Source organism: Miniopterus schreibersii (genome assembly GCF_964146895.1).
Source record: "Miniopterus schreibersii genome assembly, chromosome: 15".
In the NCBI taxonomy this organism is placed as follows: domain Eukaryota; kingdom Metazoa; phylum Chordata; class Mammalia; order Chiroptera; family Miniopteridae; genus Miniopterus; species Miniopterus schreibersii.
Genome location: NC_138115.1, coordinates 28,560,537 through 28,579,389, shown reverse-complemented (window position 1 = coordinate 28,579,389; position 18,853 = coordinate 28,560,537). Strand labels below are relative to the sequence as shown.

The 18,853-nt window shown below is 39.3% G+C and overlaps 1 protein-coding gene across 2 annotated transcripts in view; it reads right to left on the bottom strand.

Moving 5' to 3' along the window:
- STAG1 (STAG1 cohesin complex component) overlaps nucleotides 1-18,853 on the bottom strand; it is a 273,379-nt gene that overhangs the window by 78,815 nt on the left and 175,711 nt on the right. For both annotated transcript variants that reach the window (XM_081160341.1, XM_081160342.1), the window contains exons 10-13: nucleotides 18,407-18,530; nucleotides 6,205-6,303; nucleotides 5,922-6,001; nucleotides 2,211-2,318 (exon numbers count right to left, since the gene is read on the bottom strand). In XM_081160341.1, coding sequence (XP_081016467.1) covers nucleotides 2,211-2,318; nucleotides 5,922-6,001; nucleotides 6,205-6,303; nucleotides 18,407-18,530 — 411 coding nt within the window. The remainder of the gene's footprint in view (nucleotides 1-2,210; nucleotides 2,319-5,921; nucleotides 6,002-6,204; nucleotides 6,304-18,406; nucleotides 18,531-18,853) is intronic.

The following is an 18,853-nucleotide window of genomic DNA, read 5'->3' as shown; positions in this document are numbered from 1 at the left end:
TCCCCAGGTGAGGATTAAAAAAACCAACAAAAAACTTAATGATGGAATTCCTGGGGCTACTCTATAACTTGCTTAAGATATTTAAAAAAACCACAATACTGAATCATGGGAGAATGCTCAAAAAGATCATAAAGAATTAAAAGTTCTCTCCCTGGTGTGGTTCAGTGGTTAGAGCGTTGGCCAGCACACCAAAGGATCTAGGGTTCGATTCCCGGTCAAGGGCACATACCTGGGTTGCAAGTTTGATCCTCAGCTCCGGGCAGGGTGCATGCAGGAGGCAACCAATCGATGTGTCTCTTTCACATCAGACACAGTGATGTTCATCTTTCTCTCTTCCTCTCTCTCTACCCCTTCACCTCCCTCCCTTCCACTCTAAAAAAAACCCAAAAAAACAAAACAAAATCAATGGAAAAAATATCCTCAGGTGAGGACTTTAAAAAAATAAATAAATAAATAAATAAAGTTCTCAAACTGTGAATATCTCTAGGGCAGGGGCATAAAACAGGCTTATAAAGTGAAGCTTTTATCTGAATAGGAATTGGATTCATTTTCACAAAGAAATAAAAATAAGGGAGCTTACACATGTGGATTTTTATGTAAAATATTCCAATTAAAAAATTTTAGCAACTATTTCAAACTTAGAAAAATGCAATACAGATAAAAGGCTCTTTCTGACTCAACTAATGACAGTTTATTGGCCTCTATTCTACAGAGAAATAAACTTTTCAGTTTATTTTTTCTTTGAAACTATAGAAGCAATCAAGTCTTTCTAAAATCACAAAGCCTTTTGAAAAGTTAAGTAGAGAATAGAAACTAACTAGAATATACTAGTCCTGGAAGAGGAAGAGAAGTTAAAACTACAGTACACCCTTAATATTTATGACAAACAATACCTTAAGATAGGTATGGAAATAGCACTATTCTATTAGCCATAGATCCAAGCCACTGTCAAATTCAATATATTAATATAAAAGTCATGCCTGAAAATCTTGACTTTCTTCCCCACTTTAATTACCAGCACACACTAGTACCCAGCTTCCTTTTTAAAGAAAACATTTTTCACACAGACACAACTTTGAGAGATACACTGAGTAGAGAACAGTTTGCTATTGCAGCACTGAGATGCAGATGCTGGATGGAAGCCTGCACATTATCAAAGTTAATCATCCATGTACAACAGGTGCTCAGTGCATAATTTATATCTGTGCTTAGCATAATCACAAATTACTACATGTACTGGACTTTTGGGTTCACCAGCCAATAATCAGTCACCAAGCTAAAATCTAAGAATTGAAAAGGCAAAATATGCAAAAAATGTTACTATTTTAAGAATGGATTAATCTACATGATTATATAGTAGATTAATATATAGTACATACATATATAGTAGACACAATAAAAAATGTATTTCAGAAGGCTGTTAAATTATATTCATAAACTCTCATTAGCTCTATGCTTTGTTGAAAAAAATAGATGGTTTAGCTTTTTAATTAAACTGTAACTGTACATACAATTTTCAGCATCACTATGGATTACTGATTAAAATAATCCTCATTCCAATAGAAAGAAAAAACATGAAAGACTGAGCATTTTGAAGGTTATTTTATTTTAATTTACTGATTGATTTTTTTAGAGAGGGGGAGGAGGGAGGGGAGGAGGGAGGGAGGAACGTAAGGAAGGAGAGAGAGAGAAAGAGAAAAACATAAACTTGGCGTTCCGCTTATTTATGCATTCATTGGTTCATTCCAGTATGGGGCCTGACCAGAAATCAAACCTGCAACCTTGGTGTATGTGACGACGCTCTAACCAACTGAGCTACTGGCCAGGACCTGGAAGGTGATTTTAGATTACAAACGTTGAGAAGGTAAGATGAGAACTCAAAATTTTAAAATGGAAAAAAGCACTGGTGAAATGAAATATAAATTACCCAAGGGAGCTTTCATAAATTTCATGCATTTCCCCAATCTCCATTCACACCCCTAGAGGGGAACCATCCTTTTAAATTTCACGGAAAAGGGACATGTCACAAAGAACATTGTTCCCAGGGATGTGATTCATGATGTGCACAAAGTGAGGATATTACACTCCCTAGAATCTAAAATGGACACTTCTAGCACTATTTTCAGTCACTACTACTCTCTTCTAACTATAAAACAATAAAAAAAATAAAATACAAAAGTAGAACTTGGTTTCAAAGATAATTAACTCACTTTTTGTGAAGGAATTCTCCAGCTGCCACAGCAACAGGACGATGTGCTGAGTACACCAAGTGGTAAACATTTTCGCAGTCTTCATTGGAAAGAGCTTCTTCACTCCCACTGAAAAATTCAGAAAATAACATCTGAGTCAAAACAAACGTTTATTTTCAGTTCTAACTTTAAGTTTTGTAAAGTTCATTATAAAAGCTCAAGGCATACTGATTTTATTTTCATCTTTTTAATCTTTGAAAATAATATTTCTCATATCATTATATAAAGTGCAGAAAATACACATAAAACTAGAAAATAAACTGTCCACAATTCTTGATAGGTACTAGAAAGATATCTGTCCCTCTTTCATAGAATTAAATTACTATTATGCTATGTAACTTCTCTCCATAACTACTCTAAGTTATATTTCATCACCATATTTATACTATTTAATCTTCTTTATATTAATTATTTTTTAATCCTCATCCAAGGATGTTTTTTCCAATGGTTTTGGGGGGGGGGGGTAGCGGCAGGGAGAGAGACATCAATGTGAGAGAGAGACATCACTTGGCTGCCTCCCACACATACTCCAAAAGGAGTTGGGAATCAAAACCTGCAACACAGGTACATGCCTGACTGGGAATCAAACCTGAGACCATGGGCCGACACTCTAACCACAGAGCCAAACTGGCCAGAGCTCTGTAGTGTTTTTATTATTTTTAATTTTTTAAAAAAATATGTCTTTATTGATTTCAGAGAGAGGAAGGGAGAGGGAAAGAGAGAAACAGAGACATCAATGATGAGAGAGTCATTGATCGGCTGCCTCCTGCAAGCCCCCTACTAGGGATCAAGCCCACAACCCAGGTATGTGCCCTGATGGGGAATCAAACCCTGATCTTCTGATTCATAGGTCAATGCTCAACTGCTGAGCCATGTCTGCAGGACCTATTTAGTCTTTTTAAATAAAATTGATTTAGTAGTCACAACTAATCCGTTACTAACAAATTTCCCATCTTCCCATTCATGTATTCTTAACATTTGAGCCATTTCTTAGTTTGCCTATGTGTCCTTCAGTATTTTTTTCCAAAAAGAGAAAATCTGTTTCTTGACTATAAACATGTTTAAAAATGTCTGATGTGAGTCCAGATTAGCAACGAGACTAGGTGGATTATATAATTCTTAGGTTGTAAAGGTTCTTGACAACATGCAGGGGTAAAAGCTCATTACTCAGAATTCATTCCTGGAGATGCCTCAGATGCTAGGAGAAAGTTGAGGTATCTGTCAAATACACATAAAACTCCAATGATCTTTGCCCATGCCCAACTTATTACCCCTAAATTATAAAGATGGGCACAAGGCTAAGGCCTAAGTTTTAACCCCTTCACTCAATTATGTAACACCAGCTATTAGCTAATACCCTCAGAAGAAAGTTAAACACATAGGAATAAAAATTTAGTAAGACATCTCAGGAACCTAAGCTCATAAATGAAAGGAAAAGAAATCTATACTAAAAGAATTAACCGATAAACAGCAAAAGAATTTAGAGAAGGTATAAGAGTATGTTAAATATGACTTTACCTATTGTTTTGGGAAAAAGATATCCCATAAGCCAAGAAAAATAAGGCCAGATTATTTCATGCAACCGCTGCAAGAGACTGGAAAACTGGTTTTGTGATCCTTAGCTTGTTACCAAAATACTATATAAACAGAAATTAGAGGATTGGGCATTATAATGGGTAGAGAGTTCTTTCAAGAGAAGGATGTCAGAAACCTTTTTCCCAAGCCAAACTGGAGTACAAAGTTTCACAAAATCTCCTTGAAACATTTATAAGCATTCCTTAGAATTGTGAGGAAGTTAGGAAACGGTACTTTGTGCAGGGCTTAAAAAGGTCTAAATGTGAAAAGTTGACTGAATAACCTATTGTAGCAGGTTAAGAAGAGAGGGTTACAAGGATAGAGTTGTACTTTCTCTAACCATAAATGGTCCATGTTTCCTGTAGGCTAGATATGGAACACTTAAAGGGAGCCCAAGTTTTTAAAAACATTGCCCAACAAGACTACCTATAAGGCAAACAATCCCACCAGAGGAGACCTGAAAGCCAGAGGCTGTATTACAAAAGTGAATAAGCGGATCACTCTGGGAAACTGAAGTTGTAAATACCTAGAGTGGGGAAGGTAGTCTGAGGAAGCCACAAAAGGGTATCTGACACAGCTGAAGAACTGTAACTGTACCTTTTAAATAAAACATGTTCAGCCCTTATCTCCTCCAATGAAAATGCAGGAAAGTACCTTAAAAAAGGACTTTTGAAATTAGCTAAAACATTTCCTAAATTCAGGAAGAAAGTAGGATGTTTTTGGCTAAACCAGGTCTCAGATGGTTTGATAACACCCTTAAAGTAAGTAAACTATCAGGAAAAGAATCTTGGAGGTGGCTATGAGATAATTACTCTTCCCTGAAAATAAGGAAAGAAATATCAAAGGAAAGTTTACTCCTATCTAAATGAGCAAGTACTGAAACAAAATAACTAAGGAAGTAAAACAAATGCATAATCTTAACATTATAGAGATTTGCAACTGTTGCGCTGCAAGAAATTTTAAAGCAAGTAATACCCGACTATTTAGTCAGGAGCACTGACCTCTTTTCCCTTAGATTGTCAAATAAAAAATGACAACAGCCAACAAAACAATAGTCCCCTGGTGTAAATGAATCAAAATTATAACTATTTTTTTCTGTTAGATTGGCAACAAATATATTTTTTGGTGTGCTGCAGAATTTTAGTAATTAGTTTATGTGTGCCATGAGATAAAAAAGGTAAAAACTGCTGCTCTGGACAATTCCAATGAAACAAGTGGGTGGGTAGAATGTCAGGGTACTTTTTGGTTCAAGGGAAAGATATAAGTTATTGATAAGCTTATAAAATTTACAAGAATAATTTAACTAGGTAGCCTAATTATTTAAAATAGATTTGGAAATGGAAACATTCTTCATAAATGAAAGAACGAATTGTTTGTAAGGATAAAATGAACACTACCAGAAGGTGGAAAAATCATGAACATATAGGTTCCAACCTACATTCTATGAAGTACACTGAGCAACAACTTATAACAACAGTAGTTGGGAGATTTTAACACATCCCTATTAAAAAACAGACAAAAATAAGCTAAGGGCCCAGGCCAGATGGCTAGGTTGGTTGGAGCGTTGTCCCATACACCAAAAAATTGTAGGTTCGATTCCCAGTGGGGGCACATGTCTAGGTTGTGGGTTTGATTTCCAGTCAGGACGGACATAGGAGGTAGCAGATTGATGTTTCTCTCTCCCTCCTTTTCTCTCTAAAAATCAATAAAGGAATATATCCTTGGGTGAGGGTTTAAAAAAAAAAAAGCAAAGGTATAGATAATTTGAATGACACAGTAAATAAATTCAAAATAATGAATTTATAAATACATAACTATATAAACAACATATAGGATGGGGCCAAAGTAGGTTTACAGTTGTTCATATAGAAAATAATACAATAATTAATAAATAATAATACAAGAGTAAACTGTTTCATATACGAGGCAAAAGTAGGTTTACAGTTGTGAGCACAAGAAACACAGAGCTTATTCTTATATTATTAAACCTACGTTTGCCCCATCCTGTATGTTAGAGCTATATATGTGAAGTACATCAATAATACTGGGAAAAAGGACATTATCATATTGACAGATTAAGATTTTAATTACACTTACTGAAGTATCAGAGTAACCAATCGAATAGCTTCCACAGCAACATCATATTCCTTATCAAGTGTCATTGATACAATGCGATCCTGAAAATAAGTTTCAAATCAAATCAACCATGAGCAGAAAACAAGTTAATATATTTTGTAAAGTAGACATTCACTTATCTACTTAATACAGGTTTATCTAATGAATATGTAGTAAAGAATATGGTAATGTAATTTACTAAACTAGCTACAACTAGCATTTTTAAAGTGAAAAATAAAATAAGCTAAGCATTCTTTATGCTTACCTTGAATCGGTTTGTGAATAGCTCCAATTTGGGGAATAATTCTCTGTTGGTATACAGACTTTGTAGAGCTTTCAAACACTTCAGCCTGACTTCTCCTTGCTATAGAAGTACAAATAAAAACACAACAGAAGCCATCAATTCCATGCCAAAAGGAATGAAAAAATTTTCAAGTCTTTATGAAGACTAAAGTAACTTTCAGCTTAACCATTAACAATTTACTTCATACTGCAATTCAACATAGGGTGAAACTAAGCAAGTGTATATAGTCCGTGTTTCACTTATACTTAATTAAAAATGCACTGAAAACTCCTTAGTTACTTAAGAGTAACCTATAACCTTTTCAAACATTTACCAACTCTGATTCAACATGGAGTATTTCCCACCTTATACTGTGGCACTTTGAGATAATTTTTAACCTAGGATTTCAATTAGAGAAGGGTACCGTAATTTGTCCTTCACGTAACTACTGAATAACCCTACAGAAAAAAACCCCTAATTTCATATTTAAGAGTCATCATTTATTAACAAATTTTATTGAATGCCTTTGACATCTCAGTTAGTAAACAGATAAACAGTAGAATGTTTAAAACAGTCAAAAAAAAAAAAAAGAATGAAGTGTTCTGGGACTGCTATTCACTAGTGCATTATTTTTAATAAACTTTGATTAACTTTGAGTAGATGTTGGTGATCAAAGTGTATTCATAATCATCTAGAAATTTAGCCACTCTCTCAAAGGATTCAAAGAAGACTGAAGTTTCTGTTTTTCAAAAAGAAGCAATGTACTGTAATAGTAGGTGTCCAAGTTTTGGAATCAGACAAAACTAGATTTTATTTCCAATTCTATAGCTTATAGGCTACATGAGAGAGAGGGAGTATATTAATCACTCCAATTGATTTTTCATTTATAAAACGGTGATACCAACTTTGTAAGGCTGTTAAACAGATTAAATGCTGGGGTAGCCTTGGCCAGTGTGGCTCAGCGGTCATAGCACCCGCCCACGCACCAAGAGATTGCTGATTCCATTACCAGTCAGGGCACATGCCTGGGTTTTGGGCTCAATCTGGGGTGGGGGTGGGATGTTACTGATTGATGTTCCAATCTCACATCAATGTTTCTCTCTCTCTCCTTCCTCTCTCTAAAAAAATCAATAAAAATATTAAAGAAAAAAATATATATCTGGGTGGATTCAGCTGAGAACCTTGAGCTCCAAGCGTCCCATGAACTTGTGGGCATGAAAATAAGGTTCACAACCCTTGTTAGAGGATATAGTATGCCCCCACCCAACTATATGGAAGCCTCAAGTGAAGTGAGTGCCTTAAAGACAATGCTTGTAGCCCTCCTCATGATCTATACCCAATCTCCCCTCACTAAGGTCAAATCTTAGCATGGCCCAAGTGGAAAGTAATATGTCTGCTAAGGGAGTAGAAGGATTATATGCTGTAAGTGCTAAAAGAATGGGACAATTTGAACCAGGAGATTATTCTAGGGAGTGACTGCTAAGGGTACTGGACTTGGGAATAGGAATAAAAAATAGGAAAGATTTTGGATATGGGATACTCTCTCTTGACTCAAGATTTAAGGTCCTGTTAAGAGTCCCTGGAAATGGCCCAACATATTGCTGGGTGGCTCTTGGAAAACGCAATGGTGTGTATTAAATGAAACAGATGCCAGAATTATGTGCCAGACTGTGAAAAAAGGAATTCAAAGACACAGGGAAGTAAGCATGCCAGAAAGGATCTATTATATAAGTTCAGAAGACTTACCACTTGAGTATGTTTCTCAGGAGGGCTCAGAGGATACTGTGTTTACCAAGGCAATAAGGAAAAGACTTGTGATAGAGGCACAGGCATTACTGAGAAGCTCCATAATGGCTATATTTTATAGGTTAGGGCTGACAGCGGAGACACTCAAACAGAATTTAGCTTCCAAGAGCCAAGAGATGAAAAAGATCACAGAAGAGCAGAGACAACTATTAGATGGAAGGGGGGTATAGTACAGGAATGGGCAAAAGTAGGTTTACAATAGCAATACAAATAAATAATACAAGAATAAACTGTTTTGCATACTCACAACTGTAAACCTGCTTTTGCTCACCCTGTAACTGCAATGGGCAGCAAGGTTGAAGGGTAACCCATGGGCATATATGGAGATGGCTTGCAGGACATGGTATTTTGGGGAGGCAAAACAGGTGGAAAGCTGACGAAAGTATTACATAATCACGAAAGCAAGAACGGATGAGCAAAAGACTAAAGACAGCTGTCTCAATGTAAAAGAACCCCAGATCTAAGATGGCATGTAGTTTCCTTCATCTCTCCAACTATAGATTTAAAAACAAGGCCAAAAAAGATGAAATTACTCCATCTACCCAAGTTCACACAGGAAATTACAGGTAGAGCAGAGACATTAATCAAGTTTTTATCTTCATCTTGTCCAGTGATGCCTCTCAATCAAGTACCTCTCCTCCCAAATCTTGATTCTTCACCTATAGCATGCCCTGTCTACATTACATGAACTTAACAAGTAAGGTGCTACCCAGTTTACAGTTTTGAAAACTGTAAACTAACCTAGATGAAAACTCCAGTTGCCTTTTGGTAATTACTCTACTTTGGGGCTCTACTATCCTCTGAAGGTATTTCTATTATAGTATCTGAATGCTTTTTTTTCCATTACACAAAATTTTATTCTAATCTGATGCTGTTTACACAGTGCATAATGCAGTCATTACTCAAGAATTATTATTATTATTTTTTAAAATATATCTTTATTGATTTCAGAGAGAGGAAAGGAGAAGAGAAAGAGATGGAAACCTCAATGATGAGAGAGTCATTGATCAAGCCCATAACCTGGGCCTGTGCTCTGACCAGGAACCGAACCCCAATCGCCTGGATCCTAGGTCGACGCTCAACCGCTGAGCCACGCCCGGCCGGGCTCAAGAATTCTTTTTTAAATGAATAATTATATAAATGTATGAAAACAGAAAAAAAAAACAGAAACAGAAAAGTGACTTGGGGGGGCGGGGGCTGTGCATTATTTGTCAGAGATTCTTTAACCTATCAACAATTTTGTAAAATTATCTCTCAAAAAAAATGTTTTTTCTCACTTTTTTTTTAAAAAAAAAATATATATATATCTTTATTGATTTCAGAGAGAAGAAAGGAGAGGGGAAGAGAGAGAAACATTGATGATGAGAAAGTCACTGATAGGCTGCAGCCCGCAACCCGGGCATGTGCCCTGACCGGGTATCGAACCCTGATCGCCGGGATCCTAGGTCGACACTCGACCACTGAGCCATGCCCGGCCGGGCTGAAAAAAATGTTAAGAGCTATAAGTAGTACTGTGAAGCATAATGGCATAATTTCATAATGAGTTGTACATTTAAATTCATGCTTCTAGGAGAAAATACTGATTGTTATTAAAATGCATATATGAATATAAATACTTCAGTGGGAATACTGTGAAAAGAGTTAAAATGAACCAAATTCAGGTGTCTTCTCAAGGAGAGGATGTGTTTGTATATGGCAGAGGTGAAGGGAGTAGAGAGAAATACATTTTTTAAATTGAGATATACTTGGGGAAAAACCCCTGCACATTTGATGACTTTGGACATATACATACATGCATGATACTATTACAATTAAGTCAGGAAACATATCCATCACTTCCAAAAGTTTCCTTGAATATCTTCCTCTTTATTTTTATTTGTTAAGAAAAGAAGGCATAGTCCTGAGAGGGACACTATTATGGACTATTGGGAAAGGGAGTCTTGTGAATGCAGTCTGTTGAAAGACTGGCCTCCACTTGGTGACATAACAATGGGCCTTGGGCCTGGAACACTTCCTTACTAGAGATACAGAGTTATCAATAACAAAACATACTATGACAAGATGGAAACAAAAAGTCTAGTCAGCCCCACTGAGAAGGTGGTACCAACTCTGGGGATGGGGTGTTGGTCTCCCTCTGGCCATATGGAGATAAATGGGATGCAGATAACCTCCCTGTCAAGAAGGGTGAGTTGGTGCAATAGATGAGGGTGGAAATCTGAAGTGGGTTCTAAAAAGAGTAGAGAAACTATATCTTGACTCTTGGCTGCCTTTGTGCTCCCATGCTCACCCCTCAACTCCCATGGTGCCTTAGGGGTCAAAAATGATGTCTGAAAGAAGAGGTCCCATGCAGAATCTTCACCTGATCCAGGCTGCTTGCAGGCCTGAAATAAGACCTGTTCTCACTCAATGCAAAACTACCAATGGCACTGCTGAAAGTGAAACTGTTAAAATGAAGTCTCTGAAAGTGAAATATGAAAACTGTAGGACAGATACAGATATGAGCCAGGGAAGTCTCATGCAGCCTGGCTGGTGCAGCTGTCTGATGATAGGGCATTGCAGACTCAAATGTCTAGGGCTGAATAGCACAGTTAGGGATGGGGCCAAGGTCTCTGGGTCCCCACCAGAGGCCCTATGCTCCTATCAGGATAGAAGGAGAAAGGAGGGAGTGGAATTCAGATGTTTATAGGACTCTTAGATACTGATGTCCAAATGACAGACTTTTACAGTGTCCAAATGACAATAATCTCAGGTCCCCAAAGAGGTAAAATTAAAATAGTGGCTTTGGGTGGTTTTGGGGTGTGTGTGTGTATATAGTCACCCATGGGAGACAAGTTTGCATGTGTTTGTGGATGGAGCCCTGTGGACCATTTCAAGTGCTGATAATCATGGTTCTCACCACTGAGTATCTAATAGACATTTAACATTTGGGCTGTGTGAAATACTGAACACCACCACTACTTCATGGGGTATGAACCACAACAAGAGTAAATTCAAGTATAATGGGTCAAGGGCATTCCTGACCAACTTCAGAGTTGCCCAAACTATGGCACATTGTTCAACAAAAGTATGGTGGGGAAAAGGACATTAGTCTGTTGATTCAAGACTTAATGCAAGCAGAGGTGCTAATAACCACACTACCAAAATTTAATAACCCAGTCTTCCCATCCAGGAAGGCCTCCAGGACTTGGACGTTGACAGATTACCACAGGTTAAACATGAAAGTTCCAGCTCTGGCTCTAGCAATCCCTGATATTATCACTGCCATTAAAAAAGTGGCAACCCAAATGGGAAACTAGTACACTGTTACCAATCTGGCTAATGCCTTTTACTTGATCCCACTGCAGGATAAAGATCAGGACCAATTTGTGTGCACACAGATTGGCCTGCAACATATTTTTACTATAGTTCTGCAGGGATACCTAAATTCCTCTGCAATATGTCATCAGTGGGTAGGGCTTGATCTTCAACAAGCCCAAGGCCCCACAGAAATTTTAGTCACCCCACTACATTAATGATATCCTGGTAGCAAGGCCAAACAAAAAACATATGGCTACAATGCTGCACTTAGTCACTGAAGGAATGATTAGCACCAATTTGAATATAAATCCAGATTAAGTCAGGGCCTGGTACAGCAGGTGCAATTCCTAGGAACCATTTGGGCAGGAAGCCAAAAAAGTATTCCAGAGATGATCAAACAAAAACTGTAGGCCATGGGGGCTCCCACTAATAAAAAGAAGGCCCAACAGCTACTGGGCCTTTGTGTAATTAAAACAGCATGTATCACACCTGGGTGCTCTCCTGGCCCCTTTAATCAAGGTGCCCTGCAAAGCAGCCAGTTTTAAATGAGGCTCTTTGCAGCAGCAACAGCAGCAGCAGCAGGTCTTGGAAGCTGTTCAATAAGCTGTGGCTGAAGCATAGCCTTTGGGACCTTGAAGCGTGCTTATCTGAAAGAACTGCAGGTTTCCATACATCCCCTCCTGCCCCACCACAGATGCTGACTGGAATCTGTGGCAGCAGGAAACTGCCACTGGGGTGCACTGGCTTCTTAGATTCTGGACCCACAAAATTCTAGAAGCTGCTACCCAGTACATTTCTTTTGAATGAGATTTCCTTACTTGCTATTGGGCACTGGTGGAGATGGAGCATTTTACCTGTGGAGTGCCACATACAACACTGCAACCTGTATTGCCCATTCTCATGTGAGTGATTAAGAAGCCTACCAATTAAACTGGAATGACTCAACAGAGCTTGATCATAAAATAGAAGCAGTACAACCAAAATTAAGCCCAGTAAGAATCCCAAGGGACCAGCTGGCTCCATAAGAAAAGAGCTACTCACTAGAAAGGCCCAAACAATCAATAGGAGGTGCTTTGGCCCTTCCTGGGGCTACCTGGGACTCAGTAGTCAAAAACATGTCTGCTGACAATATGGCATGGTTTACTGACAGCTCTGTGAAACTAAAGGCAGATGGAGTCTAATGAATGACAGCTGTCATAGGACCAATGGGTGAACATCTTTTGATTGAGACCATATGTGGACATTTCAACCAGTGGGCCAAGCTCCAAAATGTGGTGATGGTGGTTCAGGCCACCCCTACCAACATGCCTTGATACATTTTCACCAACTCATGGGCTGGTGCCAATGGCTCAACCATCTGTGAGGAGAATGGCAACTAAAAGACTGAACAATTAAGGGATCTTCCATATGGGGAAAAGAACTATGGCAGCAGCTTACTGCCTAGGGGAAAAAAGAGTCATTCATGTGGATACTCTCGGCAAATGACCTTAAAAACAACAACACATAACTGGAACTCTTGTGACTGTTGTGAATGTACTCAAGTCATCCAGAGAGGAGAATCAGGACACATTTAACCAAGGGTCTGGCAGATTCACATTGAACGCCTTACCCCCCAAGTCCTGGGCACAGATGATGCCTCACTACTCATTAACAGCTATATAGGCTATGATATTCCTATTCTGGTCATGTTTTTGGATACCCCATGGGACTTCACTCTGACTAAGGAACATTCTTCCCTCTCCAAGCAAGCCAACAATGGGCACACTCTTATGGAATGTGATGAACTTTCCATGCGCTCTATCACCTGCATGTCAATGGAGCCATTGAACAAATGAATAGCAACTAAACAACTAAAGAAATGAACCAATACACCCTGCTAGCAGATTTGTACTCCCATCTAACTAGCGTTGTATGGCTACAAATAAACCCTGTACTCCAGTGCAAGGGAAACATGGCATTGTGGCACATGTTGGGAAATACTGAGCTTAGATGAGATGGGAGTAGAGAAGGCAGCTATGTGTTTAGGTTGTGCTGATGAAATCCCAATCTCGGTATACTAAACATTCTTTTTCTTTTTCCCTCTTGTAGTGTATGTCTCAAGTTCCAGCTGCTATAGCACCCTGGACAGTACCCCTTGACTCTAATCAGAATATGATACTTCCCTTGGGCACCTGTCTTATGGGATACTGCAAAGGTGGGAGATAAAACCAAAGAGTGCTAGGGTGCTAGGGTGCCTCTAGTGGTGCTAGGATCATTTGGCCCTTCCCATCAGATGGATGACATTACTAGACATGTCAAGTTTGTGCAAGATGTGACCTCCCTACCTGCACTGGCCAACTGAGGCCAAAAAGTCTGGGTTAAGCAACAAGAGCACTGGAGGCCCACAGAGATAGCAGAGGTAGCAGCATTAGGATTGGGACAGACAGTCTGGGTTGCAACACCCAGGCAGCCAGTTCCACAAGTAGTAGATGAGATATCCTGGCCTCAGGAGGTTCATGGAATGAGAGGGGAGTGGGAACATTCATCTTTCCTCTTTTCATTCCGATAGAAGCTTCTGCTGTGCCTGGTACAACACCCTGATAAAAATCAGTATAGCAATAGTGAGAGGAGGCAAACTAATGCTACTCAGGCCTCCCTCAAGTTGCCAGGTGACTCTTTTGGCAGTCATTCTCTGAAGTCCCGTGCTTTAATATATATAATGTTACAGAAAGACTCTTGTACCAGAATAGTTATTACTGATCTATACATATTAACATTTTGAACTTGGAAGCTGTGTAATTTTTCCCTCTCTGCAACCATGTGGCAAAAGCAAGCTGAGACTGTACATAACTTGGACTAGTCAGCATTATGAGAAAAAAATCCCTGACAGGTGTCACCTGCACCCCTCTGGATTATATATTTCTCTTTGGACCCCAATGGGCAACAAAATGTTGGCCTCCAGGGGAAGAATTTTGTTGTTCAAAGTTATAGGGTTCACGGTCCAAGTAAGCAACTGCACAGAAGGCTGGAAAGAACTCACTTTGCTAACACACCACAGAATGGCTCACAGTACCTTCCTGGGAAGACAAACTAACCACTGTTTTCATTCTGTTGTCCAAATTCTAATACCGGGTCTAGGTATACAGGCACTAGAAAAAAGTGTCTAACCTGCCCTTAACCATGGTAGAAAACCTAACACTATTGCTCATCCATCCATGACAAACAAGACTCACTAGTCAAGGTAGTGATGAATAATCAAACAGTCCTCGATTATCTGCTGGCAGAACAAGGTGGCGTTTGTGTTACTGCCAGCATTTCTTGCTGCATATACATAAACAATTCGGGGAACTTAAAAATTGAGTTGGTGAATATCTACACTTAGGTAGGGTGGTCATACAGAGCTGTACATACAGTCTCAGCACCCCCTCTCACTCTTTTACGTCTTTAGTTGGCTTAACCCAGGCATTTGGGGTGCTTGGTTGAAGACCATTCTCCAGGGAGGTCTGATCTTCCTCCTGGATCTAGCTCTCCTAATTTCCCTTGTAAAGGGTAAAGTGCTGCCTCCAAATGACAAAGGCTCTATGAGCAATCCATGTCCATATAGGTTGTCCAGGGACCCAGGAAGACCCATCTCCATCTCCATCTCCATCTCCATCTCCATCTCCATCTCCATCTCCATCTCCATCTCCATCTCCATCTCCATCTCCATCTCCAAGTTTGAGGTGGGTGATGGCACCACAGGATCTGATATACTTTACCTGCCATTTCAGTGGCTGAGCATGAGTAGGGGTTGGAATGTTGAGAAAGACAGTCTCCTGCATGAAGTCTTCTGAACACCCCCCCGCCCCCCCGCAGCCAGCTGCATAGGAATGGGCCTTGGGCCTGAAACACTCCCTATCAAGAGAGAGAATCCTCACAGCCTCTGCTGGGTTTATCACCTTGTGTGCGAACACCTTTCCTGTTTCAGACTCAATGTATGTTCTTTTGTTCTGCTTAAGCTTGTGTGTCATATGGCACCTGGCCAACCCCATTACTAAATCTCTCTCCTGAGGGAAGGGGACAGGGTCCTTAGTTCTGTGGCACAAGAGGGGTGCCTGCAGGACAACTGCCCTGTGTTGACTGCTGGAAGAGATGGCTGGCCATGGTGGACTGACACCCACTACTGAAGCTAATTTTGCTTTGTCCCTTTTCTATGTGAGTAAAGCACTGCTCCATACAGTGCTTCACTGTGTTTTCCATGGCAGCCCCAATGTCAAGATACAGTGGGTAGTAAAGTCGTGGTGGGGTTACAGGTAATTTTGCATGGTATCGATTACCAAAACCAAAGTGGACAGCTGCAGCCCGACAGACCATCTCTGGACATTCGCGAAGGACAATGGGTAATATAACTTTCACAATGGGCAGAGTTTGGGAGTGTTCACCTCATTACACACTTTGTTTGGATAAGAAATGACCACATATGCAAGCTGATAGTGATTCAGGGCTCTGGCCATTATTTTGCAATGACAGTCATGGACATGAAAGAAACATGATTGTTAGATCCTTCACAATGACATTGGGCACAAGTTTCTTGGACAGTTCTCATGCCATGGGCAAAAATATCCAAAATCTTTGTGTCTCCCGTACTGTTCATCACAGTGAAGCCTCAAAGTGGAGGATTTCATTAATCAAGAGGACAAAGGGGCACATTCTATATCGTCTTTCTTCTGTGGAAATTAAAAAACACAAACAAAAAAACCCAACAAAATCTCCTACCTACAGACAAAATCATGGTGGTTACCAGAGGGGGAAAAACATGAGCAAGGACAAGGAGGGCAAAGGGAGTCAAATACAAGAGGACAGAGGTGACTAGACTTTGTGGTGGGGGGGGAAAAGATGCAGTGGGTAAAAGTGTATGAAATTCTACTTCTGGTGACAGGCAACAGATGTCATTTGCTTGACATACACAGGGCTTGAAAGGTTCTGGTAAACTTAAGAGAAACAGAATCTACAATGATTCAAAACAAAGAAGAGGAAATGAAGTGGACTAACTGAAAATAGATGCCACCCAAGCACTAAAAAGATTTTGATATGAGAAATCAAGCATATGCAAGAAAGCAGAAGAATTTTACACATAAGTTAAAAATAAAAACAGTACAGAGCAATACTGACAAAATGGAAAGGATAGAGAAAGGCAATCTGAGTCATGAGCATAAATACAAAAAGAGATTACAATATTTAGTCCAGAACACAGAGATTACTTTAGCTGTAAATAAATTAGATCTATTCCATGTAACTTCTAATGACAGAACTAAAATAAATGGAGAGAAAATTAGAAGTACATTTTGGTCATAAAGTTTAGACTCCCTGACCTTTCATATTGCTGGGGATGTGGTTGGGACCCTCCCCTGACCTTTCCTCCCCTGGCATGTGGCTAGTCATGCAGTAGATCCCCTTGCAAATTCCATGCCAACCCTTCCATGTCCACTGCCTTAAGCATTAACCCCCAGGGATAACATCTAGGCCTCAGTTGTGTTTCAGCTCCAGATCCAGAACAGCAACAAAACCAGACAAGTGACACCATGGCTGACATCAGGACCAGAAGTACTGACTAATAATCCCTGCAATGGTACTGACCAATCAGTAGAGACGATGACCCTGAAAGGACACATCTGGGAGGCTGATGAATATTCTATTGGGATCCTCCCCTGATACCTCCAAATACCCTCAAGACAGAGGACCTAGTGCAGCTCTCCCTCCTGGGAGTACCCCTGTGCCTCCTCTATCCCTTCTTTCACCCCTCTATGTGCTTGACCTTTATCTTTCTCTCTCCTAAGCTCCAAGGACCCTTCTTTTGATTCTGTAACTTGTTTCCTGAGCCCAATTCTTCTACTGCTCACTTCTTCTAAATCTGTGACTTAATAAATAAACTTTCTCTAGCCCTGGCCGGTGTGGCTCAGCTGGTTGGAGTGTTCACCTTAAAGGTTGCAGGTTCAATTCCCTGTCAGGGCACATACCTAGGTTGTGGGTTCCATCCCCAGTGGGGGCACCTAAGGGAGGCAATTGACCAATGTTTGTCTCTTACATCAATGTCTGTCTTTCCCTCCCGCCCTCCCTCCCCTCTCCCTAAAATCAGTACAACGTATCCACGGCCCAGCCCGTGCAGCTCAGCAGGTGAGCATCCTCCTATGATCCAGGAGATCGCAGTTTGATTCCTGGTCAGGGCACAGGCATGGGTTGTGGGCTCGCAGGAGGCAGCTGACCAATGACTCTCTTATCATTGATGTTTCTATCTCTCTCCCTCTCCCTTCCCCTCTCTGAAATCAATCAAGATATATTAAATAAACAAACAAACAAAAAACATATCCACGGGTAAGGATTAAATAAAAATAATAAACTTCCTCTTGTAGTTTGAGTCTTGGGCCTGAATTTTTTCTTAGCCAGAACTCAGGTACTGAGGTTGCTGAACAAGGAAGGTCTGGTCTGACTCTATCGGTCTAATACCTGGTGCCATTATCACCACCAACATAACAATTTAAAGTAAACTGTTACATTTCTATATTCGTGAACATCTGGCATTTCAGGTTATAGAATGGCAGGTCATTCATTACAAAAATTCTAATAATGTATCATTCCTATTCTTGATTATTTTGAAGATTACTTAACCAGGACTCAATAATGCGGGATTCCTTTTACAATTAGAGCCTTTCCTAATAGAAATATATTTTTTAGATCAAATATCCTAGCACCCAACAAATCTATTCAACTCTGAGCAAACACTTTACTGTGACATGAGCCTAAAAAATTCAAAACCAGAAAGCTTATTTAGTTTTTATATTTTAAGAAAAATAAGGAATCTCTTCTGATTCCAAACTAGAAAAAGATTATAATTAGCTTCTTGGGATAATATATTCTTTTAAAATTTTATATGTACCAGACTGTCAATTTTGGTTTACAACTCAGTAAGAAGAGTTTTCACACATGGGCTTATGTCTCAAATTTCATCATAGCCATCAAGTGAATAGTTATTTTTCTGTATCATCTTAGATTTCCATACTATTACACATATTGTCTAGTAATGACAAGCATACCTTTTATCGAAGTCTGGAACAGAGTAACTTACCCTGTCATGAAGAGTCCAACCAACATATTTTAGGTAACTGTCATTTAGGAAGGCATCACTATACATTTTCATCCATACTCCAATTTCTTCAATACAAATGGCTCTAATCTCAGCAATAGCATCACTAGAAAAGGAAGGAAAAAACAACAACAAAAACCTGAATAATATAAAAAGCTAGAATGTACTCCATATTCATCTTCAGCAAACAATAAATATTAATATTATTTCTAATATTGTATTTAATATCTGCACTCTCAAAGGTCTCCAACTTGAATATCTTCTATTTTTTATCTGGCTATGTAGAATAAAAACTATTAATACCAAATTGAAAAATAATGCTTCTAAAAATCTTCTTATTTTAACTCAACCACTCTTATCTATTGGAGTAGGCATTTGGAGCTTTCTGAAAGCCTCACAACTATTATGGAGTCAAAAAAAAGTTAAAAT